Here is a 26,641-nt window from a genome sequence, read left to right on the forward strand (position 1 = left end):
CAAGTCAATCACACTTCTGTGAAATCAAACTGTCCACTTAGGAAGCAACACTGATTGACAATAAATTTCACATGCTGTTGTGCAAATGGAATAGACAAAAGGTGGAAATTATAGGCAATTAGCAAGACACCCCCAATAAAGGAGTGGTTCTGCAGGTGGTGACCACAGACCACTTCTCAGTTCCTATGCTTCCTGGCTGATGTTTTGGTCACTTTTGAATGCTGGCGGTGCTTTCACTCTAGTGGTAGCATGACACGGAGTCTACAACCCACACAAGTGGCTCAGGTAGTGCAGCTCATCCAGGACGGCACATCAATGCGAGCTGTGGCAAGAAGGTTTGCTGTGTCTGTCAGCGTAGTGTCTGTCAGCGTAGTGTCCAGAGCATGGAGGCGCTACCAGGAGACAGGCCAGTACATCAGGAGACGTGGAGGAGGCCGTAGGAGGGCAACAACCCAGCAGGAGGCCCTCTACCTCCCCCTTTGTGCAAGGAGGAGCACTGCCAGAGCCCTGCAAAATGACCTCCAGCAGGCCACAAATGTGCATGTGTCTGCTCAAACGGTCAGAAACAGACTCCATGAGGGTGGTATGAGGGCCCGACGTCCACAGGTGGGGGTTGTGCTTACAGCCCAACACCGTGCAGGACGTTTGGCATTTGCCAGAGAACACCAAGATTGGCAAATTCGCCACTGGCGACCTGTGCTCTTCACAGATGAAAGCAGGTTCACACTGAGCACATGTGACAGACGTGACAAGAGTGGAGACGTGACACGCCGTGGAGAACGTTCTGCTGCCTGCAACATCCTCCAGCATGACCGGTTTGGCGGTGGGTCAGTCATGGTGTGGGGTGGCATTTCTTTGTGGGGCCGCACAGCCCTCCATGTGCTCGCCAGAGGTAGCCTGACTCCCATTAGGTACCGAGATGAGATCCTCAAACCCCTTGTGAGACCATATGCTGACACATGCACATTTGTGGCCTGCTGGAGGTCATTTTGCAGGGCTCTGGCAGTGCTCCTCCTTGCACAAAGGCGGAGGTAGCGGTCCTGCTGCTGGGTTGTTGCCCTCCTACGGCCTCCTCCACGTCTCCTGATGTACTGGCCTGTCTCCTGGTAGCGCCTCCATGCTCTGGACACTACGCTGACAGACACAGCAAACCTTTTTGCCACAGCTCGCATTGATGTGCCATCCTGGATGAACTGCACTACCTGAGCCACTTGTGTGGGTTGTAGACTCCGTCTCATGCTACCACTAGAGTGAAAGCACCGCCAGCATTCAAAAGTGACCAAAACATCAGCCAGGAAGCATAGGAACTGAGAAGTGGTCTGTGGTCACCACCTGCAGAACCATTCCTTTATTGGGGGTGTCTTGCTAATTGCCTATAATTTCCACCTTTTGTCTATTCCATTTGCACAACATGTGAAATTTATTGTCAATCAGTGTTGCTTCCTAAGTGGACAGTTTGATTTCACAGAAGTGTGATTGACTTGGAGTTACATTGTGTTGTTTAAGTGTTCCCTTTATTTTTTTGAGCAGTGTATATATGTTGTTGCCTGTAGCATAGGGCCAATGCCCTATTACTGCATATAATTGAATGATTATGACCATTTGAGTGATACTGTGGGTGTAGGAGAGGTGTGTAGTTGATCATAAATCGGTATATACAGTACATACCTGCAAAGAGCCTGTAGGTTCTTTGGCCTTTGAATATTTTACTCCGCACCCCTGAAGAGAGGAGATCTAAGGAGAGACAAATTAATACACTACAGCCACATCACAGAGAGAAACAAAATGTATAAGATATCCCTCAGAGCACCATCAATTATAGTTATTTGGGTCTGTGTGCCATGAAAGCCAACCCGTCGAAATAAAGGTGGCTATAAAAATACCCCAGTGTAGCGTTTGGTAAATCGTACGCAGAATGCTGGCAGGCTGCCGCTCATGCCAGAATTAAATGTAGCCTACTTTTTATAATTTATACACCGCAGGAGACCAACACACTGGACCCAGTTTACATTGGAACGATGATTCTCTCCACATTCTGATGCTTATTCTGCAAATCTACAGTACTAATATCCTCAAGCTGCTGGGACTGTCTGTGGGGATTTGGTAGACGTGCCTTTAGGATTACTTACAGAAACCCCACTTGAACCTCCTACATGGGACAGATGGAAACAGAGGCTCCCTCAGATATTAAGGACATGTTGACCTGAAATGGTATTTTTATCGGGGGGGGGTCCTCTATAAATATTTCCTCCGTGTGCTGTGGGTTCAGGGCTTGTAGGTTAGGCCGGGCGGAGCAGTAAACATAGGCAGGCTGGCTGGCCAGCACAGGACTGATGAGGTGTAAAGTTGTGTGAGGTTGGGTGTTGGGGCTGAATGAGGAGGCCTTTAACGGTATGAGGTCAACCCACAAATCATCTCTCCCTGCCGCTGATGACGACTTCCCAGCATTTTGCCGGCACCCTCGTTTAAATACGCAATGTCAGATAAGTGAGCTACACCTGTGTGTCTGTCTAACTAGGACCCAGACTGTGGAAAGACTAGTCTTTACTGGAATATGATCAGATGCTGACTGTGAAGTGTGTTATGAACGATTGCCTTTCTCACCCAGGGTTCAGAGAGCTTAACACACATTCAATAGAGTTAATTCAATAATTGGGGCATGTGTTTTAAGTGGGGACTTCACCCAATGGTTTGTGGAGGCTTTTCAGTGATTCATGTACCTTTGCTGATCTCCAGGTCTACAGGGTAATCAATGTTCTTGATCAGTTTCTGACAGCCTCCAGTCTTCTCAAACACAAATCTCTTGAGGTGGAGCACCAGCACTGGAGGGAGCTCCTCTAGGGTCACTCTCCGGCTGATCTCAATCTGCAAACACAGGAGAGATTATCAAACTGAGCCAGGGGACCATTTGACACAGTGGAGCCACATCAAACAGCTAATATAAACCAGAACAGGATCTCCCAATTTACCCAGGGATTAGACTCTGAACAAAACCAGCACACACTGTCACACAGGCCTACACTAAGAACCTGCTGTGAGCGTTGATCTAGTCACTTGTGAATCACTGGGGTTTTACACCTTCACTGTCAGAACCAGACTGTGACCCCAACTACCAGCTACTTCTAAAACAATATCAAGGTACTGTAACAACTGTCTTATAAAATAAAAGCTGATGAGGTTGGTAAACAACACAACGCTGAGGCCCCAACTACAGCTGTTCAACAGATGTTGCCCTCGCCGGGTTTGTCTCCATACAGAGGAAGCAGGCAAGGCACATTTGTCTTCTTATACTGTGGCTTTAAAACAATGTGTTTTCACCAGGCAGCGCAGTCAGAGAGGACATCCTTCCTGTTTGGCCCAGTCCGGGGGTATCATTGGATGGGGCCACAGTGTCTCCTGACACCTCCTGTCTCAGCCTCCAGTATTTATGCTGCAGTAGTTTATGTGTCGGGGGGCTAGGGTCAGTTTGTTATATCTGGAGTACTTCTCCTGTCTTATCCGGTGTCCTGTGTGAATTTAAGTATGCTCTCTCTAATTCTCTCTCTCTCGGAGGACCTGAGCCCTAGGACCATGCCTCAGGACTACCTGGCATGACGACTCCTTGCTGTCCCCAGTCCACCTGGCCGTGCTGCTGCTCCAGTTTCAACTGTTCTGCCTGCGGCTATGGAACCCTGACCTGTTCACCGGACGTGCTACCTGTCCCAGACCTGCTGTTTTCAACTCTCTAGAGACAGCAGGAGCGGTAGAGATAATGATCGGCTATGAAAAGCCAACTGACATTTACTCCTGAGGTGCTGACTTGCTGCACCCTCGACAACTACTGTGATTATTATTATTTGACCATGCTGGACATTTATGAACATTTGAACATCTTGGCCATGTTCTGTTATTATCTCCACCCGGTACAGCCAGAAGAGGACTGGCCACCCCTCATAGCCTGGTTCCTCTCTAGGTTTCTTCCTAGGTTTTGGCCTTTCTAGGGAGTTTTTCCTAGCCACCATGCTTCTACACCTGCATTGCTTGCTGTTTGGTGTTTTAGGCTGGGTTTCTGTACAGCACTTTGAGATATCAGCTGATGTAAGGGCTATATAAATAAATTTGATTTGACATGAAGCAAAAACAATGCTTTAGAGTCCACACGCACAACACAGCCCTCAGTGTATTAAGAGAAACAAGGCCAATGGGAAGACAATCTGTCAGAGTCCAACCACTTCAGCCGATTAGAAGGGGCCCATCAAGGGGAGAGTGCTTTGTGTACTAGTAGAGAGTGCTGCTGAGCATCCCAAATACTCCCGTTAAAAGAAACGAGACACCACAGTAACAAAAATTCTCATTGTCTAAACACTACATGTTTTACTTTTAAACTGCCAACATGCCCACATCCTTGTTTCAGACTGCAGAAGAAAAACTAACGGAAATCAATTGGAGGTTTTCAAGGCAGCATTCAAGTTTGGATCAACATACTAATTGCATGTGGGGGGGGGGGGGGGGGGGGGAAACCAAGCGATTGAGAATGAAATCAGAATGACCAATATGCAAACACATCCAAGCCTTGTAATGGTTTAATAGTAGCATAGGTGTACTGTGTGTGTAAGACCCTTACCTCCTGCTTGGTTTTAGTGGTGTAGCCCTGAACTGACTCCCGTGCCACCAGGGTCTCCAGGGCCTCCTGAACGGTGCGGATCTTCTCTGACTGGATGTCCAGCTGCAGGGTGAAGAAGGGCTGCAGGGTGGCTGACTCCTTAGAGTTTTGCTGGTACACCACCGACCTGCATGGGACAGAAAGTCAAATATACCCCACTTCAGACAATGAATACAAGGACATTACACAAAGCTTTATACATTAATGGGTTTTGAGTATCTCTCAATGACATCTTGACCTCAGAAAACAGCATCACAGCTTTGAAGGAAAGTGTATGGGTCATACTACTGATTCTCTCTACACGTCTCTCCAAACTACACCTTTATGAATCATCTCCTCTCCTTCCTCAAATTCTCCTCTTAGTGGCAGAAACTGATCCAAAATGTTCAAATGGCAAAAACAACTCCAACATTCATAGCCCTCTGACAGCCATATGAGTGAAACGGTCATGCAAATCTCTTTAAATTGTGAAAATAATTTCAAACTTGCTCCAATGATTCCCCTCAGCCAAACCAATTACCCTGACTCGAGTGGCTGAAAACGTGAATGTAGCTGAACTCAGTGGGTATGCATAGTTCAACCCAGACCTTCCGGAAGGTCTGCCCTTATGTTCCATTTACTTTGACTACTTTCTCTTTTTTCAGAGAAAAATAATCCTCTGAAGTGATCTGTAACCCAGTCAGGCCAGGCATGTGCCAGATCAGAACCTCTGAGAGCATGTCATTTGGCCCAGGCACACCCTCACAGGTCCTACACTTTCAAAGTTGTTTTGTGATTCTTTCTTTGCTAGAGTGTGTGCCCCATGCCTGGCTGTCCAGGCCACCGACCACAGGCCGGGCCACAATGGCTGATATGCTGAAGAGTGCTTCTTGAGCAGAGAAAGCCCAGAGCCAGCTGGTGGAAGGCCTGTTTGGGATGGCATCCTCAGCTGAGGTTGGAGCTGGGGGCCAGAGGTGGTGCCAGGGCAACCAGCCCAAGGGGGCCCAGATAAAGATGGCACTATACTCTCTGTTCTCCTGTCATACCAAGCACCTGCGCCACAGCCAATAAAAATAAGGGCAAGGACACCACTGGTGCCACAATTCTGCTGCTGGGCTTTAAGAAAAATAAGCTCTGGGAAGGGAGAAAAGAAACACTCAGTGGCTGACCATCACTCTGGCTTCATGTGGGAGAAGCCAGGTGTCTTTCCAAGCCTCAGGCTTTTCTTCCAAGGAAATAGTAGTAAAGGCTTTGGGTCCACCAAAACATTGACTTGACTATATCGTCATGAACAACATTAAGTTTCCATTATAAGCAACACCTCACATGTAAAGAAACTGTGTGTGAGTTTCCTGACACCTCACAAGTCAACGGTGTTACCCTACCGGATGTGCCCTCCGAATATGTCAGTGATGGGGGTGCGGACAAAGTCAGCTTGACGGGTAATCGAGGTCTTATTTCGGGGGCCCACTTGCTCCCATTCGTCCTCGCTCCCCTCCTCCTTATCAGCAGCATCGTCATCCACACCTGACTGGGACTCTGGGCCGTTGGGTGTGGGGGCTTCTGATCAAGACAGGAGAAGAGACAACTGATTTAGAACCACAGTCAATGGCAATCATAGAGCAGATCCAGCTTCAGCAGTGAGGCCAAAGAACATAAGGAAATTATGTGAAATGAAAAGGGACTAGATCAGTTCAGTTCATAAGCAGAGAGCACGTGTAAACAGATAATCGTATGACCTCATGCATCAGATTTAGACCATGGCACTACTTACTCTCTTCCTGAGGGGAGAAGAGCTTTTTCAAAGCCAGCATCTCCTCATGCAGTCCGTTGAGGGTGAAGCCCAGGTACTCCTCCGCATCCTCCTGTCGACCCTGACAGAGAACGCACAACCATCAGCACTAATGAGACCACGGTGCCAAGAGAGCCTGCGCTCTAATGCAACACCACTGACTCAGCAGACACAGGTCCTGTCCACTGTTACTGAGCTTCAGGACAGGACATCATTGTGCACATGGCACAGGTGAGATACAATCTAAACCACATAGGGAATGCCTGCCTCAAGAGCTCTCTCATTCCATTTGGAATAGCTTTTTTAATTACACTTCATGCGAGTATGAATCAGTAATGAGTCAGCATGTCTCATGCACCAACAGATGGATATTTGTACATGTACTGTACCATCAGACAGGTACAGACTGAACGCCTCTGGTGCATAGACTCCTCAAGTGTACTGATGAGAATGTGGAATTTTACATAAAACCAGTGTCAGGAAACAGGTGATACCAAGTGTTTCAGTTTATTTGCTCCAAGTCCCTGAACACCTGAAAGTGTGGAATGTCTGGATGGTTCAAAATTCTAAATAAAACCCGGCTGAAATGTAAAGACTAAATTGTTTTATATTGATGTTATTGATAGTAGGGCCGGGCGGTACGGCCTAAAAATCACCTCTTTATTATTTAACTTCTCGGCAATTCACGATATATATCTCAATATGTTTTCTCTACATAAGCTTTGTTGTACAATTAAATGCCAAATACACTGCATTTCAAACAGCCAGCAATAATCTAATTCAGGGCATGTGAAGTTATACTTAGGCTAAATGTAAGCCTTCCACAACCATAAGAGCCATTATTAATTGAATTATTTTATCAAAAATAGATCACCTGCTTTTTTGCAATAATCACTGTTCTAGCTTATAAGTCAGTCTATGAAAATAACCTTTTTGTTACAAATTTAACCAGAACCATGTATAATGCACATTCACTAATAATGACTAACATTTGTAGCAGGCATTATAGAACATTAACACAGGTCTCAAACAATCACTCAAGCCCATGTGCTACTGAGTAACCAGCTAATCTTTATATTTCAAGTTTAGCCAACTTGGGCCTATGTGCTGGCTAACAAGATAGAATTGTTATGAACACACCGTTCTTTCTGTTTCCAACGGTTTGAAAAGCATGCTAGCCTGTCCACTTTGTTCAGACGTTGAAATCATGTAGCCTACCTTATTTCTCAGAATTCCTTATATTTGTGTTTTATAATTATTGCACATTTATAAAACAGCCTAGACAGCTAGTATAACAGTCTCTGGATAAAATGCTGAACACACATTTTCCAGAACCAATGTTCATTGATACTCCTGTTTTAGTAGTGTCTGCTCTGTGAGCAACTTGAGTTGAGAGATAAAAAGGGTATCATTTAGAAAGGTTAACTTCCTCTATTACAGTAAAATAATGTCTCAATGTGTTTCAGTCTCCATATGACCGATTCTGTTGGACCAAACCACAAATGCAAGTGGAAAGTTGAAACCTGTTTGTCAGAGAGGAAGAAGTGATCTCTCATCTTTGTTGTTGTGAGTGGCCGGGGGAGGGACTTGGTGTGTGTGTAAATGGTAAGGTGCACACAGCACAGAGGGAGCAAAGGAGACTAGACCAAAAATAAAACATTACAACAAGCGGACATAAAAAAAGACTGTTGCAATATTCTGCTCTAAAACATTCAAATGAATAAAATACATCTCCCAGTCCTAATTGCTAGTACAACCTCAGAGGACACATTACTCATTTTACAGGCCGCAGGTAAACGCTTGGTCTGGATGCCCAATGGCTTTACCTTCTCTGAGAGACTCGACTTGATGAGGGTGAGGAGTCTGTAGATGTAGTTGGGTTCAAAAGGAGCACCTGGTCGAATGTCTTTTATTATCTTTTCACCAGCAGCTACGGAAAAAGCAACAAGGAACACATCAAATGAACATCAACAGGAAATACAAGAAACTCTAGCTCTTTTAGAAGATGCTGACAGACAGCTTACCTTGCTGCTTGGCTTTGGATGGCACAGGCATATTGCTGAACTCATTGACAAGCCTTACACTGGAGGGAGAAACAAGGTCAGGGAGTTGTAATCAGCAAAAGAAGTACACACCCAACCCAATGCAGTGAGCACACATTTAACACCTTCTCTCAATACTCTTAACACAGTTTAACCAATTTAGTTCAGGCAGGAATTTGTCGTCGCTGCTTATTTTCACACAAACAACACCTCTATTGCTTGTGAGATTTGACTTTTAAAAACAGCCAGTCAGCTCCCAGGGAGAGAGGCTACTTACAAGTTGTCCATCATGGGTGTGGAAGTACAGGGTCTCTGGGTGTCATTGAACAGGGGAATGGACTTCAACAGGTGATACATGGGAGGGCAAGCAATCAGGGCCTGCAATGTCTTGGGGGTGGCAGTCAAGGGTAAAATCACCTCATTGGAACACTAAATACAGACATTTAATGTCACTTTGTTTATGACATGGTGTGATTTAAGCATTTCACATGCAACTGAGAAAAGGATACAGCGTTGATATAGCACCAGTTTCCCTTGTTGATCAGTCCTCTTGGTTGCAAAGACACTGGTTTGTGTATCAACTTCACACTCTCAATTAGTTCTGGGGATTCAAACAAATACACATGATTTTGAACACATATCCCTTACTAAAATCAAAGTTTAAATAGAAGCTAGTTTGTAAACCTCAGGAAAAAATAATATCAATTTACACCATACTGTGCTATATAGATTGTGTCCCTTCTTCCAACTCTGCATCATATGACAGTGGCACACAAGGCTGGTTTGTCAGAACAAGGAGATACTGTGCCACGCCTAGGAAGGGAGACTGTCACTGACAACACAGCTTCCATGGTAACGTGGACAGGCATTCCAACATAGAAAGTATCATAAAACACCACCACATAATCACATTATGGGAAAATGGGTTAAAAATGGCAGGCAGTTTTTTGATAGTTCCGCTTACGTACATAGCATATTATGAACAACCTCCAAATTACAGAAACATGGTTTTTATAGATAACAGGTTTGCTAAAAGTGAAACGGTCATTCCAGGAGAAGAGAAATATAGTTCGGCTAAACAGTAAAGGCACACTCCAGATAAAATCCAGTCCAGAGATACGATCGTATACAGGGTTGGAAATCAAAATGAGACTTGGTAGTGGTGACACCAGTAAGGCGTCCTATAATAGCTTCGTGTTCATCCTCCTGTTCATTTCCTGACAGGATTGCGCAGTCTGAGCACTGTATTGTGGGTACAAAATAAGCCTTTCTACTGAACGGTGAAGGCAACCACATGGAGCATGGTTTAATTATTTACAGCCGTAGAGCACAGGAAACCATCAGGTTTATCTAGACAGAAGCACATTAGGCTGCCCAGAAGCCCTCTCTCATAAATACCTCAGATGAAAAATCCCAGTTTACAAAAAGGATGACAGGCTTAAGTAACCCACTGAGAAGGCCCGTCTGTATATTAGTAGTATACAGACTGTGTCTGTATATTAGTAGTATACAGTTCTGTGTCTGGATATAGTATATCCAGACACAGAACTACATCCATGAGGCCTGAGGAAGCCCAGGGTCATAGCACTGAGTGAGACAAGCAATAATCCCGTCAAGACAAAAACCACACATTACCCAGACATGGCAATCCCCCGTCACAGGCGGTTTAAAACCGCCAGTGTACCCTGTGTGGTCCCAACACCTGGAGGCTGTTGTTGGGAAGTGAATAATCAGGATATGACCCTACATATCCCCTTTAATTAAGCAGCTTACAAGATCAACTCATTATGTAGCTTTGCAATTTTATTTTATATTCTGTGTGTGTGTTAGGAGAAAGGGGTGAGGTCAGAGATTTATCCTGCTCTAGTCTACTGCATCTGAAAATCCATAAGGTTGATGTCATGGTAATGGACTTAATTAGTGCTGCTCATACATTATTGGTAAAGCAGTAGCTCCAGCCCACCCTCTGTATTCTCGTGAATGCAGTTTGGAATAGAGGCCTTCAACATGTATTAGTATTACTGCTATATACAATGACTCTCTTTGACGCAAGCAAGGCCAGTTGGCTACATGGGAGTCTCCCTGGGCTCACATGGCCTGCCATTCATTCCCCAGCTCCATTCATTGGGGCATTATTGGGGAAAATAGGGTGGTGAGGTAAAGCATGTCATGGAGATGTGTCATAGCAATCTGGGCCTTACCAAGCATTGAGTGTTAGCACCACCTGGTGCTCATGTGTATCAGTCTAGCTAAACGCCCTAATGTTGACACCAAGTGGACGGTAGGCTGAACTTCAGCACATGCATACAGAACATGAAAAGTGCACAAATTAAAGACTATTATAATAATCAATGGGTATAGTTTTGTCAACTCACTCTAGGGCTGACCACAATTATCTGAGTGGTCGATAGGCTGTTGGTCGACCAAGATTATTTTTTAGTCGAGCAGTAGCAAATATATTGCACACGAGACACCCGTCTTATTCGCGGCCATCTCAGTGAACTAATCCATTGCGGAGGTCCAGACTAATCCATCGCGGAGGCCGCGGGGATGGCACAGCCCAAGAAGGCGAGTGTGGCGGCACAATGCACATCTCTCTCCAGAATGTGCTCCCTCCTGCTAATTTGTGCACATTCATTGTTTCATAACTTAATTGTGAGAATTGTTTGCTTTTGATTGTTAGTGTCTATCAATTCCCCATTACATATATCACCAGTAGTACATACACGGTTAATTCCAATAATTTCTAATCTACAATGTTTGTTTGGTTACGGTAAAGTCCGCGAAAACTTCTTAGAGATCGGCATCCCGTCAACGGGACAGTTGTAAATCATGCAGTGCTGTGTCACCATTGCAGATTTTAGAGAAACAACAAATGTCGGTACATATAAGTGTCTTATATCGGCTGAAAGCTTAAATTCTTGTTCATATAACTGCACTGTCCAATTTACAGTAGCTATTACTGCGATGTCAAAATGTCATGCTATTGTTTGAGGAGAGCTCCTAACACACTTTTTCACCGCGATAGGTTTGATAAATTCACCTCTGAAGGTGAAATGTGTACTTAAATCAGAGCAAGATTTCAGAATGTATCATCCAAAGGGTCCCAGAGATAACATGAAGTTTTGTTAGATAAAATCATTTTTCATATCCTAAAAAGGTCCATATAGCATGCACGACCGATTTTGTATTTCCACTCGTTCAATTTGCAAAGAAAGGAATCTGCGAAAATCTCACCCCAAACATTGTTTCAACGAGTCAAATCACGTTTGTATGTATTCCTCAGAAATCCTAGAACGTAACAAGACTTCACTATATCATTAGGGGTGTAGTATATCCTATATGACACCATATTTGGTCAGAGAGCAACGCCTTCATGGCATGTCGATGACGTGGGCGGTCTTCACTTGAACGACTCTTTCTTTGTTAAATAACAACCAATCGGGGTCAAACAAAGCTAGCTAAATAGCCAATGAGCTGGGCTTTACGGGAGTATCTGGAAACCCTGTGTCTGTCGCAAAATGTAGGTGCTAACCTTTTGCTACAGCATGCCTTTTGCTTTTGGACAAAAATAAGAATATGGAGAGCTATGAAGTTATGAAAACTGGTTGTTTTGCAAATTTTGAACTTATAATATGGCTACTAATACTGGAAAAGCTAAATCAAAGTCAAAGTATACAGATTTGACGATATTCTTGCAGAAAAACGTAATATGAATGCAAATGTCTCTTTCACGATTTGCCCATATGTACCTGGGTGACTTCACACTAAATGTCCTGTAGCTCGCTCATACTTCAAGTTATCGGTCTGAAACGTTGCCCATACACTGCTGCCATCGTGTGGACACCATCGGAATTACAACCAGAGTGATGGCTGGAACTGTGACCTTTCTCTTCCATTTCAAAGATGGTAGAAAAAAAAATAATAATAATATCTGCATTTTCTTTTACCAGATCTATTGCGTTATATTCTCCTACATTAAATTCACAATTCAAATGGTACCAAGAATATACATATCCTTGCTGCAGGGCCTGAGCTACAGGCAGGTAGATTTGGGTATGTCATTTAGGCGAAAATTGAAAAAAAAGATTAATGCCCTCAATATTATTATTATTCCAGTCTTTTACCATTCTCACTGTAGGAGTGGACAGGTTATTTGCAGAGCGCACAACCTATGCTACACTTGTGAGAAACAAGTTCTGGTTTATTTCATTCCATTTAAATTGAGTTGTCAATTTAGTCATTGTCTTTTGTTTGGAGCGCTCCTGTCAATGTTGAGTAAGGATGCGCACCTGATTATGCATAGAAGTAGGCCTATAGGTTACCTGGCCTGCGCGCAAATGTCGGCATTTAAATGTGTCCATTTGGGGATCTGACAGTATTTCTGATTGTCTTAACGCACCACCACTAATGAGTCGTGGAACTTCTCAAAGTAATGTTTTCTTCACCTCAAAACAGCAAGCAAACAGAGTCTGTTTTTACATCCATTGAGAATGACAATAATTCCTCAATGTATTTGAAAAATCTTTCCAGCTCTCTCCCTTTAGATAAATGTCATGCTCTGATCCAGTGGAAACATCATAAAATAGGCCTACCTGATTACTTCTTATCCCTTGCGCAAATAGCCTACAGCTGCGTGTCCAGAGTTCACTGGCACAGGAAACTGAGGGCCCAGAATATTTTATACAATGTTGCAAGGAGCTTCAAGCCGGACCCAAGTTAATAGCTGATACGTTTCAAGTTTGTTACAGACAGGCCACGCGTAGCCGATGTGATTTAAAATCAGGATATTTTCTACCTGCTGAATGCAATGTTTTCATTGGTTGGCTTTATAGGCTATTGTTACATAAACACATTTTAGGTTTGTATCCTTTTCATATAGATTTTTGATTAACCACATGATAATGATTTTGAGATCCGAAGATAGTTATAAATTAAATTAAACTTCCACGAAAATGTGCATATGAAAACCATAACTGGCACGCAAGATCGGTAGAAATTGTCAAATAAATTGTCATTCCACATGAGAATGGTTGCCGACTCCTTACGTCGCCTATTGCTGGCAACTTCAGGAGAGTAACGGCAGAATCTGGGAAAGCCAGTAGGAGCGGGAGGAGGATGGTCGGGACAGGTTAAGGTTTCTGTCTTCGGGTTATCTTGATCTCTGGCTCCCTCGAATCATTTGTGTCTTATTAAATCGAACAGTGAGCTTAAAGCATCAGACAAGCTCAATGCATATATAGTTCATTTAATTAAAACACATACAGTGGGGCAAAAAAGTATTTAGTCAGCCACCAATTGTGCAAGTTCTCCCACTTAAAAAGATGAGAGGCCTGTAATTTTCATCATAGGTACACTTCAACTATGACAGACAAAATGAGAGAAAAAATCCAGAAAATCACATTGTAGGATTTTTTATGAATTTATTTGCAAATTATGGTGGAAAATAAGTATTTGGTCACCTACAAACAAGCAAGATTTCTGGCTCTCACAGACCTGTAACTTCTTCTTTAAGAGGCTCCTCTGTCCTCCACTCGTTACCTGTATTATGGCACCTGTTTGAACTTGTTATCAGTATAAAAGACACCTGTCCACAACCTCAAACAGTCACACTCCAAACTCCACTATGGCCAAGACCAAAGAGCTGTCAAAGGACACCAGAAACAACATTGTAGACCTGCACCAGGCTGGGAAGACTGAATCTGCAATAGGTAAGCAGCTTGGTTTGAAGAAATCAACTGTGGGAGCAATTATTAGGAAATGGAAGACATACAAGACCACTGATAATCTCCCTCGATCTGGGGCTCCACGCAAGATCTCACCCCGTGGGGTCAAAATGATCACAAGAACGGTGAGCAAAAATCCCAGAACCACACGGGGGGACCTAGTGAATGACCTGCAGAGAGCTGGGACCAAAGTAACAAAGCCTACCATCAGTAACACACTACGCCGCCAGGGACTCAAATCCTGCAGTGCCAGACGTGTCCCCCTGCTTAAGCCAGTACATGTCCAGGCCCGTCTGAAGTTTGCTAGAGAGCATTTGGATGATCCAGAAGAAGATTGGGAGAATGTCATATGGTCAGATGAAACCAAAATAGAACTTTTTGGTAAAAACTCAACTCGTCGTGCTTGGAGGACAAAGAATGCTGAGTTGCATCCAAAGAACACCATACCTACTGTGAAGCATGGGGTGGAAACATCATGCTTTGGGGCTGTTTTTCTGCAAAGGGACCAGGACGACTGATCCGTGTAAAGGAAAGAATGAATGGGGCCATGTATCGTAAACTTTTGAGTGAAAACCTCCTTCCATCAGCAAGGGCATTGAAGATGAAACGTGGCTGGTTCTTTCAGCATGACAATGATCCCAAACACACCGCCCGGGCAACGAAGGAGTGGCTACGTAAGAAGCATTTCAAGGTCCTGGAGTGGCCTAGCCAGTCTCCAGATCTCAACCCCATAGAAAATCTTTGGAGGGAGTTGAAAGTCTGTTTCCCAGCAACAGCCCCAAAACATCACTGCTCTAGAGGAGATCTGCATGGAGGAATGGGCCAAAATACCAGCAAGTGTGTGAAAACCTTGTGAAGACTTACAGAAAACATTTGACCTCTGTCATTGCCAACAAAGGGTATATAACAAAGTATTGAGATAAACTTTTGTTATTGACCAAATACTTATTTTCCACCATAATTTGCAAATAAATTCATTAAAAATCCTACAATGTGATTCTGGATTTTTTTCTCTCATTTTGTTTGTCATAGTTGAAGTGTACCTATGATGAAAATTACAGGCCTCTCTCATCTTTTTAAGTGGGAGAACTTGCACAATTGGTGGCTGACTAAATACTTTTTTGCCCCACTGTAGGGTGTCTATATATGAAAAAATACACGTTTCAAAATTTAGACCAATCGATTGGACGAAAGAACAGATGACTTTCGGTCAACCAAGATTATTATTTTTTTAGTCGGGGACAGTCCTAACACACTCCAAAGGACATAAGGGTTAACCTGTGAGCTCTTCTTCCTCACACTGTGGGGCTATCTGTGAGTACACTACCTGCAAGTTTAGGGGCCATGGGATCCTCTGATACATGGACAGGGCTCTCCTTCACCTCCCCAGCCTTCTCATGCTGCTCCACGGCGGCCAGGGAGGGAGCCACTACCTCCACCACGTTCTTCACCTCCACGTAGGCCTGATGGCTTCCAGGCAGAGGCTTGGAGTTGTGGAAGAGGCTAGCCCAGGATTTGAGGGGGTTGGCAGCGGGCGCAGCCGGAGAGGCAGGCGACTTAGGCTGCTCTGCCACTGCCGGCTGGGCCTCAGAGTCTGGGGAGGAAGCAGGCTCCACTGAGGGAGCTGGGGCCTGCTGCTGGGGCTGCTCCAATGCCTCAGAGGCCTCCTTGTGTCCGTCTGCACTGATGCCAGCATGGGGCTCAGCCAGCCCATTAGCCACCCCACTGTCCCTAGTCACCTCCTCTTCTTCAATAGTAGCAGTAGCAATGGTGGCAGGGGGGCTGGCCACAGCAACTGAGGGGGGAGGAGGGGAGGTGGGGCAGGGGCTGTGCCCGCCGCTGCCCAGCAGTTCAGGGCTCTCTGGAGCCATGTTCTCAGGCTGCTGCTCTGCAGTTCTGCCTCCCTCTGCCACCCCACTGCTCTGAGAGGAGGAAGAGGAGGAGGAGGCCGCATCTTTACCATCTGATAATGAGGCGGCTCCACTCGTGAAGTCCAAAGACGATTCATCAGGGCTATCACAAGTCCTCTGATTCACAGCAGCCGACGCTGCTGCCGTAGTGACAGGGGCTGAGGTGGAAAGTCCGCCCCCTGACAACGTCTTACCAACCATGTCCTGCGACCCGAGGTGAGGGCCGCTAAGAGCGTGTCCATTCACCAACCCCTTTCCAGGAGGCCCGTCCACACCCATGCCACCGCTATTGGGGCCTGAGCCCTCCAAGTAGTTGTAGTATCCTGGCGGGCGCTTTTTCTTTTTCTTCCTCTCCCGCTGGCCCAGGCTGCCCGGGCCCCCGTCCCCATCCTGGCAGTTCTGGTTGCTGTCCATGGCGGAGGGTTCCGAGTCTGGGCCATCGGGTCCGTCTGGGCCGTCGGGTCCGTCCGGGCCGTCGGGTCCGTCCAGGGAGTTGTAGTGTGCTCCGTCTGAAACGTCTGCTGCCGGAGAGAGGGCTGCGGCTGTCTGCGGGACCTTCTGAGACGGCTGGCATCCTAGGATGAACTCTGGAGCCTGGGGGTTCAGAGTGCTGGACACCTTGAAGAGAGGATCCTTCACTCCCACAGGCTCCAAGTCCATCACCTCGTCCACACCAAACTCAATGTGCTGGTAGTCTTCACCTGCAGAGGAGGATGTGTCAGTCAGCTTGGGAACATAAAGCACTACAGTTCTGCACTGAAGACAAAGGTTCACACAACACAATAAAATAATGTTGTGACCAATTATTCATACTTACTACTCCAAAACAAATTTTGGCATCATGAAATATACAACACAATTTCCAACTTCATTAACTGTCACAAACTCAATGGAATATATCAAACATTGACCTTGAGCACTACACAAATAAAAGTATCACGCAATGAACAGTAAGTTAAATATCGATTAGATTTAACAAGTTGCTAACACTGCAAATTGAAAGATGATAGGCAGTGAGAGAAACAGCTGAAGGTGAACATGAGGAAAACGTTAGTAAATTCAGATCATCCCAACACTGAAAATGGTACGTCAGGGCTATATAAGACAAGACTGGTCATCCATACAACCCAGCCACCGGAAACCCTGAGGGGGAATTAAGGTATGGTTAGAGTTTGTTCGAGATTCGCTCTTCACTGTGGATTAGAGTGTCCTCTGTTAGTGTTTTTACCAAAGGGATTTCATTCCAGAGAGTCATAATGATGCATTGAGTGACAAACCCTAGCAAAACAAAATACCTATTGTAATTGTTAGCTTCCATATAAGACCATTACTATGCCCTTAAGTCCAATAAAAAAGGGTTTTCTCAATCCATCCAGTTAAGTGAGGGGGTATACAAATCAATCACAAGTCAACTTAAAGCACTGCTGCGGTGCCAATGTGTTTAATGCAATAGAGAGGAGATATTTAACGGCATCTAAGCATGCAAAGCCTCACAGATCGTACGGACAGGCAAGAATGAGAGTAAATAGGGGCAAGGTTTAGAAAGCCACCAGTTTTTAAGACCTGGGATTAAGTGCTTCAGCAACAAATAATAAGCACAGCGTCGGACCCAAAACTCACCGCAAACCTGCCGTCTCATAGACTCCGTAATGTAAGGCACAGCAGGAGTGCAGTAACTTCCTGAATAATTCATACAAATCAGGGTAAAAAATTAAGTGTTATGAGCAGGGGAGGGGTATGGTTGACAGACTTTTTGTAACTTGTTGGCTCCCAAATCCCTGCTCTGCAGGTATGTTTGGACATATTTTTACAAGTTAAACCTTATCTTAAAACAATGTCAATTCAGACTTAAACTGTCACTCTCTTACATGCAGTTCAGTCTGGATCCAACTAGCACAAACGGGCATATGTATGTTTGATTTTGGTCATAACCATTACTGGGGGCAAGAGTGTGGGGGCAAGAGTGTTGTCAACCCAGAGAGCGCTGGCCGGCCTCATGCGGATGACGTTCGGAATGTCTACAAGACAAACTTAAATAAATCAGAGCAATCCAGTAGACGTTCTTACCTGAAGACTGACTGACGCAGGAGACTTTGTCATTGAAGGGGGGAAGCTGTCAAAGAGCAGAGAGATTAGATTACAAATTAAAAAGACACTTCTAGTTAAAGTAAATAATCAAACATAGCGTTAACCTCATAGACCACGACTTGTCAGTCTGGGCCTTCCTGCTTATCAATGAATCATATCTGTGTAATGTGCACGTTAGAGGGGGGCAGATGACAGTACTGGTGATAAAAACGTGTTATTTTGTGGCTTATATTGTTCACACTCACTAAACAGAGAACATATGCAATAAACCATTGTCTTCTCTGTGTTTTAGACACAATGACAGAGTAGATAAACACACTGGACTAAATCTATAAACTCAGCGGTTTGGGTGTTAATGAGCTTCCAAAAGGCCATTCTTAAGATCGACCCGGTTAACATTAAGAGCAAACGGCACACCAACACTTAACACCGTAGACTATACGGTGTCAAAACAGCTATAAGCTGGAGGAAACGTATGTGAATAAATGTTTAATTCGAGCCTCATTCAAAACTCTTTGTCTTACCTCAACATAACATCGTGGAGTCACGAAGAACTGATTGATCTCATCAGGGCTGAACTCCCCGAAGATGTACTGCGCAGAGAGAAAATATATTTACATAAAACATCTGATTCAACATACTGAGGATAATCATGTGCAACCTTTTAAAATCAATATATTATTTATTAAATCACTACATATATTATATGGTATCTTCAATATTAACATGTGTAGAAAACGTAAGTGTGAAATATTGCTAAAACATCCCAAGACCCCATGAGAAACACACTTTGAAAAAAGTTCGCGTTAGCCCTCCATTTGTCTACAGAGAATTTTACAGACAAGGAGTACACCTCTTACTGATGAACTGACACAGTTGTGACAGACCCGTTGGAGAGGTAAGACTAGGCCTACTGGGAGAGGGCTTGCATATCATCAGTCTGCCCAGATTGCGCCATGGGTTTGGGTAAAAGTAAGGGATGACATGAAAGTGACGAGTCATGCAGCATTAGAATGGCAGAATGGCAAAATGGCTCCCGGCAGCCCACTTCCCAGAGAACTGAGCCAAATGGAGAGACCCGACTCACTGTCTTCAGCCAATATGTAACACATTCTAAGGGAATGAACTACAAATAACTATTGTAGTCCATTTTTTGTAGTTTCTTCAAAAGTGGAGTAAAACAATACTTTTGAAATGTTAGCTGACATTTGGCCACAATGCATTATTTTATCAATCTTATGTCCCTCAATGTAACAACTTCAAAAACGCTCACACAAATGTTCTGGGGCAGGAAAATGTTAATGGCAGTGAAGTATCATTATTTGGTATGCTGGTCTGGACTTGTGACCCTCAAATCCCATGGGTTCATCCAGCTGGGCTTGATATTAATGCTTGCAGGACAAGAATAACAGATTTAAGTTGCACGAAATTGACAAGTAGATTTTTAAAATCACAATATCAAACAATTACTCCAATCAGAATTGGATCAGAGGCCAAATAAAAAGCCTACATGACAAAGTGTATGTGATATGCATATCAGCTACAGCCTCATGTCCAAACCGATGCTGACTTGGAGGCGCCAGAAAATGTAGCCAAACTTTAATTACATAAATATAGGGTAAACACCAGTCATGTTTGACAAATATAATTTAGGTAACATTAAACCTCTGAAGGCTTGATTCTGTCGACATACTCAAGGCACTTAGTTCAGATCAAATGGTCACAAGACCGGAGAGTGTAGGACAGTGCCTGTTGTGGAGGTGGCTAACATTTTGAAACTATTTCACAATAAACGGTCATTTTTTAAATATTGAGCTTATAATGTGAAGGAATATGAAGGAATAAAAATGTATCAACATTTTAAGCAAAACTGTCGGATCAGTTTCATCAGCCTCATTGTTTTACTTTTTTATGTGCAGTGGTTATGAATTTTGGATCTGTTGTCCCAGAACTCTCCCAGAGTGTTTTAAACCGTAGACATACAAACATATAAGGTTGTCATTTTAATGTTGCAATATTTTATAGGCTACCAAAAGGTGGCCAAACATCCTCCAGTAGAGCCTTAAAGGCGCAGTGTTTGAATATGCAAACAGGCTTGAATATGCAAAGTCATCAATAAGGAGAGTGCAGACAATTTTTTTGTCTGATTCTATTTTCTATGGTAAACAATACAGTAATACATTTTATTTTGTAAAGTGGTTTCTTGTAACATTTTTCTATTTTTGGACAACTGACAAAAAAAAGTTAATGTCAAGCCCTGTCCAGGGATTACTCCTTCTAGCTGCACCTTTTACACAAGGCTCCACACTGTAATGTGATTAAGCAAATTGAGTTGAGTACTGGCAACACTTTTCACACTACACACAACCAAATTCCCCATATTAATAATTGGAAGTGGGGTGGTCATTCATATTGTTTGAGGATCAATGTAGTAATAAGAATTCAATTTAGTTAATTTTCAGTGACCCACATCTGATGTTTCAAATATTCATAAATATAGTGCAGGGCTGCACACCGACAGCCCTGCACAGTGGGGTGAACTGGTCCTTCAATCGCACGGTTGACATTTCTTGGTTTGGCACATTACAGGATAGCAGGGACACTTGTGTCGATCCAAAAACATATCTGCATAACATTACAGCCTGAAAAGACAACCTTGAAGTCTTTCATTAGGCAACAAATAAAAAATGATATCTAAACAAAAACAAGTGTTGGTGGTGCATAGTGAGGGGAAGGTGTCCAATGACACGGAGCAGTAAAGAACAGTTGAAACAAGCTCGCTAACCACACAGAATCCTCCCAGCGCATTGAACTGTGGGACATGAAAAGGGAGGCACAGGGAAAAGAAAGTGCAGTTCAAGCATATGTAACTCTTCGCAAATGAGGGCCCAACATTGCTGAAATGGCACTACAGGCGACAAACAGCCAGCTATAATCCAACGGCCTCAGGACAGCTAATACAATCACAACAGAAAGAATGTCCCTTTGACTCTTTCTACAGGCGTGCCACACTAAGCTTCCCTCGCTGTTGGTTTGGATTGAGGATTACCACAAAATAGCCATCTGTATTACTTCTACATGCTCCAGTGAGACGGTGCGCACACACACTTTCAATGAATGTGGTTACAGATCATGGAACAGGGGTGGGACTTACAGTGTAAGGTGGGATCCATATGAAATATAAAGCACGATGACATCGTCTCTGATAAAAGGAGCTAAACCAGAGAAACTGAACACATGCTCATTTCTAATGTTAGTATACTTTACGTCAATAGAGTAGAATGATAATCATATATTACAGACAGCCTTCAATGAGGCTTCTGTTTAACAAAAAGACATCCAAATGTGTTTTATGTGGAAGACAGGTTTAAGGAAGTGAATGGGGTGGTTGGCTTAGAGGGGTTGGGGTTTATTAAGAGAAAATATGTCAAACAGCAGACAAGCTGATAAGAGCCAGTCAAACAAGTTGTTTCACTTGAATTTTAAGTTACCAGACATTACCAACTCCCACCTGATGCAATCCACAACCCCATATACCTACCTACAAGGACTGGGATTACCTCATCACTACTCAGTGTTCCCTATTGGACTGGGACTAAGCCAGCCCTGCAAGGCCTCACAAATTGGAATGCAAAGAGTCACTATTAGCAAACTTGGCATTCCATGAATATGTATCACTACAAATAAGGTCAAACATGTTTCGAATAAACCTATGATGCATGTTGGGGCTTGCGTATTACATTCTTATGAAGAATGATGACCTAGCACAGTGAGTGACGCCCAAGAACTGAAAAAACATTGAGCAGACATGACAGAGAGGAACACTACAATTTATTTACGGAAGAGACACTTTAATACAGGGCGATTACCAACAGCTGATGGGATTCTCTGAGGCCATGGTGTTGCAGGACCTTTCAAGAGTAAGACAAATGGGAGGCAGCTCTGCTCTCTAAACACTGCTCCACCCTGCTGTTCAGAAAAATACCTAAAAAGCCAGGCAACTCTGGGCCTCATGTGCCATTTCCATAATGTTGAATCAGGAGCTCACCATTCAAAAGATGAAGGCCACCACCAGCATATCAGATCATGCTTGGAAATTAACCATAACACTTTCTGTAGTTAAAGTTAAAAAAAAATAACACATCAGATCGTCACTGTGACAAGAGGTTGCCATCTTTTTCAGTTACAACCCCTTAATTAGGTATAGGTTTACCCACAGCTACCCACTCCTAACCCCCTTATTTGTCATGTGACATTAAGACAATCCACCATTGCCAAATCCACGCTGTTCACCAACTGACAAAACTGTCAAAAACTAAAATATGGGCAAATGCACAGTACAATATACTTAGGTAGAAACTATACAGGCCCATGAACCATTTTATGCTTGATGTCCACAATAGATGGAAGCATTTACTCAGCTGAAGATTCCCAGCATTAATTTATTAACTTGGAAAATATTGTGATGATACTTTGGTATGCAACACCCAGACAACCCACTGCTGTGGTGTGGAACGGTGTCCAACAGCTGCCATTCCTCTGCCCTTTGCTTCAATCTAGAATCCCTGAGTCATAAAGCAAAGATGTGTCTTCTGCAGCTCCTTGTGCTCAACCCATACATTGCAGGTACATTCAATTCTCTGCAATGGGCATTCAATCAATTTTCTTCAATGCTCAGAGACAATCTGCAGTGTAAAATGTAATTTTATTGTGAATCATAAATTAATGTCTCCATTACGTGCATTCAATGCCACTACGCTCAACCCCTGATACCAGAGCCTTATATTAAGAATATCAAATGGTAGGGCAGTGGACACATTACCTCAGGTGCAGGAACAGCCCTCTCAGAATGACTCAGAACAAAACTACCTCCTTTAGATCAATGGTTTAATATTTCGCCCCTTCAGTGAGATATACACAGTTTCACACATGCACCTAAACTTAAACCCCAAGCAAGCCAGCTAGATAGTCTGCTTACATTCGCCAGCCCTGGTGGGGTGGACCCTATGGCACAATGGGAATTTGACATCTAGTTTAGGCCGACTCTGTATTGATTTAAATGTCTGTGGATGAGCAAGGTAGTAAGCTAGCTATTAATCTTACGTGTCGCTATAAACCACCATTGTTGAAAATGGTCGAGTAAGATTAAAAACACTTAGTAGTTGGACAAACATGGACCGTATGACAGATTACCAATAGGCCAACAAGAAATTAACTAACTAGTTAGCTGGTATTCACACCCCTTGACTTTCTCCACATTTTGTTGTGTTACAAAAATGGGATTCAACTTGATTTGTCATTTTTTTGTAAAAGATCTACACAAAATACTCTGTCAAAGTGGAAGAAAAAATAACATTTGTAAAACATATTGATTAGATAAGTATTCAACAGCCTGAGTCAATGCATGTTAAAACAGTGTTCTCCAACTCTGTTCCTGGAGAGCTACTGTCCTGTAAATTCACGCCAACCCTAATCTAGCACACCGATTCTAATAATTAGCTGGTTGATAATATTAATCAAGTTAGTTACAACTGGGGTTGGAGCAAAAACTTACTGGAAGTTAGCTCTCCAGGAACAGGGTGGGAGAATCCTGTGTTAGAATCCCCTGTGGCAGCAATTAAAGCTGCAAGCCTTTCTGGGTAAGTGTAAAAGCTTTACCACACCTGGATTGTGCAACATTTGCCCATTATTCTTTTCAAAATTCTAATTGGTTGTTGATCATTGCTAGACAACCATTTTCAGGTCTTGCCATAGTGTTTCAAGCCAATTTAAGTCAAAACTGTAACTCGACCACTCAGGCACATTCACCGTCTTCTTGGTAAGCAACTCCAGTATTTATATTTGGCTTTAGATCTAGTTTTAGGTTATTGTCTAGAGCTTAAAGGTCCCCAGTGTCTGGTGTCTCCCAGTGTCTGGTGGAAAGCACACTGAACCAGGCTTTTCTCTAGGATATTGCCTGTGCTTAGGTACGTTCCGTTACTTTATCCTAAAAAAACTCTCCAGTCCTTAATGATTACAAGCATACCCATAACATGTTACAGTCACCACTATGCTTGAAAATAGAGTGGTAATTAGTAATATATTGTATTTGATTTACCCCAAACATAACACTTTGTATTGAGGACATAAAGTAAATTGCTTTGTCACATTTTTTTGCAGTATTACTTTAGTGCCTTGTTGCAAACAGGATGCATGTTTTAGAATATTTTTATTCTGTACAGGCTTTCTTGTTTTCAGTCTATCATTATGGAGTAACTACAACGTTGTTGATCCATCCTCAGTTCTCTCCTATCACAGCCATTAAACTCTGTTTTAAAGTCACCATGGTAAAATCCCTGATCGGTTTCCTTCCTCTCCGGCAACAGAGTTAGGAAGGATTTTTTATTTTACCTTTATTTAAAAAGGCAAGTCAGTTAAGAACAAATTCTTATTTACAATGACGGCCTACTAGATCCACCAAGGTCTGGAACATCTGTGTTTAATTCGGGAAACGGTCCTCTACAAGCTAGAATGGTGAATACAATTTAATTTGAACCTACTCAACCGGTTATCTGTGTGGCTCGTCCTTATATGGACAGGAATTAGACAATATATCCACAGGAAAGTATTATTAAACCAACTTTTCAAAGTGCTGGTAGTGTGTTCAGATTTCTATCACCTGACATGCACAAAACCATGTAAAAACGTGCACGAGCGTGGCAAGTATACATGCGTCGCGTGCATGTATATGCCTTGTGTTCATGCCAGAAATCTAACTACCAGCACTTTGAAAAGTTGGTTTAATAATCATTTATTGTGGACATATTATAGTCTCATTCCTGCCCACGCAGACAACCGGTACAGTAGGTTCAAATTTTATTTTATTCAACATTCCAGCATGTAGATAGATGACCATTTCCTGAATTAAACAGGATGTTCCATAGGTTGGTGGATTAGAAATTCACTAGTATGGTCCCCAGCAGGCGAGCTAGCTACATGGATGTATACAGCCATGTCTAGCTAGTTAGCTAATGTTATACATGGGCAGAATATATAGCTAGCTACCTTTTCAATGTAGGATAGATAGCTAGCTACCTAGCTAGTAGTTACGACTTCAGGCCGTGACAAGACATTACAGTTCAACAGATCATGGAGGTCTGTCCACATGAGTCAGCTTCCCTTGAAAGCAGCACAACTAGCTACGTGCTCTAAAGGGGACATCAAAAACGGAGTGCACAATGCGCAAGTTCCGAACCGTTTGCAGAATCCTGACTGGTACAGATTCGGAAATCTACCTAAACCGCCTCTGATCAGGCCCACTGTAGCTAATAGCTATGTCATTAGCCACACCACCTGCGTCCGTACGAACTCTGGCTAGTTGTCCAGCTAGCTAATTGAAGCTAGGTAGCTAGCTGGCCAGACAAATCAATTAAAGTTTACGTTTGACCATATACAAGTTTATTAATTCCTTGCTTATAACTCGTCGGCACTTTTTAACATCACTCGTATCTAAATGCTAAGCTAGCTAACAACCAGTTATTAAAATGTGCACTGTGATAAGCAGGCCTGTCGCATCAGCCAGAGCAGGTGGGCCATGCACATACACGCAGCAATTTAACAACTACAAATTGTCAAAGGAAAATTACAACTGTTCGAGTCTTTTGAATGTGTTATTTTCTCAACCCAAAACGTGACCACGATTTTTGCCCATTTTTAGATTTTCAGCTAACCCTACTTCGAGTATTGTTGGCTAATTTGAATGGAGGCTCCTCGGGCCTGTACCATGCTGGTGTTTCAATGGGGAAATAGGCTTTTTAGGGCAGCATTAGCAAGCATTTATCATCACACTTTTCAATGACACGAGTTACCACTATATTTTGGCCAAGAAACACATCAAGAAATCTAACAATATATTATTTAAGACTACTTTTTCCATTAATCTTATGTCAAATGTGAAACAGTTCAAATTATAGGCGCATCAGCAGCGTGAAGAGTTGTAACGTTACCTGGTTAACGTTACTCTGAGAAGCCATGCTCCCTGTGATATTCTCTTTTCCAATCAGAAAATGGACGTTCTCCAGGGAATGTGTTAGTTTTTTGTAATAATTATTACAAAAGACGGCCTAATTCGACATCTTTTTCATTTTCTCGACAATGGACTGACAGTTGTATTTTTAGGTTGTTTTATTGCTACAGCATATCACGCTGCTTCCCCCGCCGTCGCCGCCATTTCTGTCTCGCCTCCTTGCTTCTGGCCTGCGCGCGCCGCGGATGGCTAGTGTGCTCTGGGAACGCGTGCGTTTACGTCCGGGTAGGAGGGTATTGTAGAGAACGTTTGACAGCTTGAGTATGAGCTAAAAGAGCTGTCAGCTATGTATTATTTAGGACAGACCGATTGTGTTGTTATAACGAAAATGTATTGCTAATTCAACATTCCATCCATGCACATGTGTAAAAATAAAAAGGGAAATGTGGGGGGAAAG

At 43.3% G+C, this 26,641-nt stretch overlaps 1 protein-coding gene across 2 annotated transcripts in view; it reads right to left on the reverse strand.

Annotated features, from left to right (window-relative positions):
• LOC120024884 (ubiquitin carboxyl-terminal hydrolase 10-like) overlaps positions 1-26,399 on the reverse strand; it is a 32,579-nt gene extending 6,180 nt beyond the window's left edge. The window contains exons 1-14 of one of the 2 annotated variants that reach the window (XM_038969227.1): positions 26,165-26,399; positions 18,704-18,772; positions 18,159-18,204; positions 17,712-17,771; positions 15,509-16,792; positions 8,965-9,056; positions 8,733-8,842; positions 8,438-8,496; positions 8,240-8,343; positions 6,396-6,495; positions 6,007-6,184; positions 4,604-4,769; positions 2,721-2,865; positions 1,669-1,734 (exon numbers count right to left, since the gene is read on the reverse strand). In XM_038969227.1, coding sequence (XP_038825155.1) covers positions 1,669-1,734; positions 2,721-2,865; positions 4,604-4,769; positions 6,007-6,184; positions 6,396-6,495; positions 8,240-8,343; positions 8,438-8,496; positions 8,733-8,842; positions 8,965-9,056; positions 15,509-16,792; positions 17,712-17,771; positions 18,159-18,204; positions 18,704-18,772; positions 26,165-26,191 — 2,506 coding nt within the window. In that variant the 5' untranslated portion in view covers positions 26,192-26,399. The remainder of the gene's footprint in view (positions 1-1,668; positions 1,735-2,720; positions 2,866-4,603; positions 4,770-6,006; positions 6,185-6,395; positions 6,496-8,239; positions 8,344-8,437; positions 8,497-8,732; positions 8,843-8,964; positions 9,057-15,508; positions 16,793-17,711; positions 17,772-18,158; positions 18,205-18,703; positions 18,773-26,164) is intronic. The other variant, XM_038969228.1, reaches the window with a different exon arrangement.
• Between the last annotated feature and the right edge of the window lie 242 nt (positions 26,400-26,641).

The sequence above is a fragment of the Salvelinus namaycush genome, chromosome 30 (genome assembly GCF_016432855.1).
Source record: "Salvelinus namaycush isolate Seneca chromosome 30, SaNama_1.0, whole genome shotgun sequence".
NCBI classification, from domain to species: domain Eukaryota; kingdom Metazoa; phylum Chordata; class Actinopteri; order Salmoniformes; family Salmonidae; genus Salvelinus; species Salvelinus namaycush.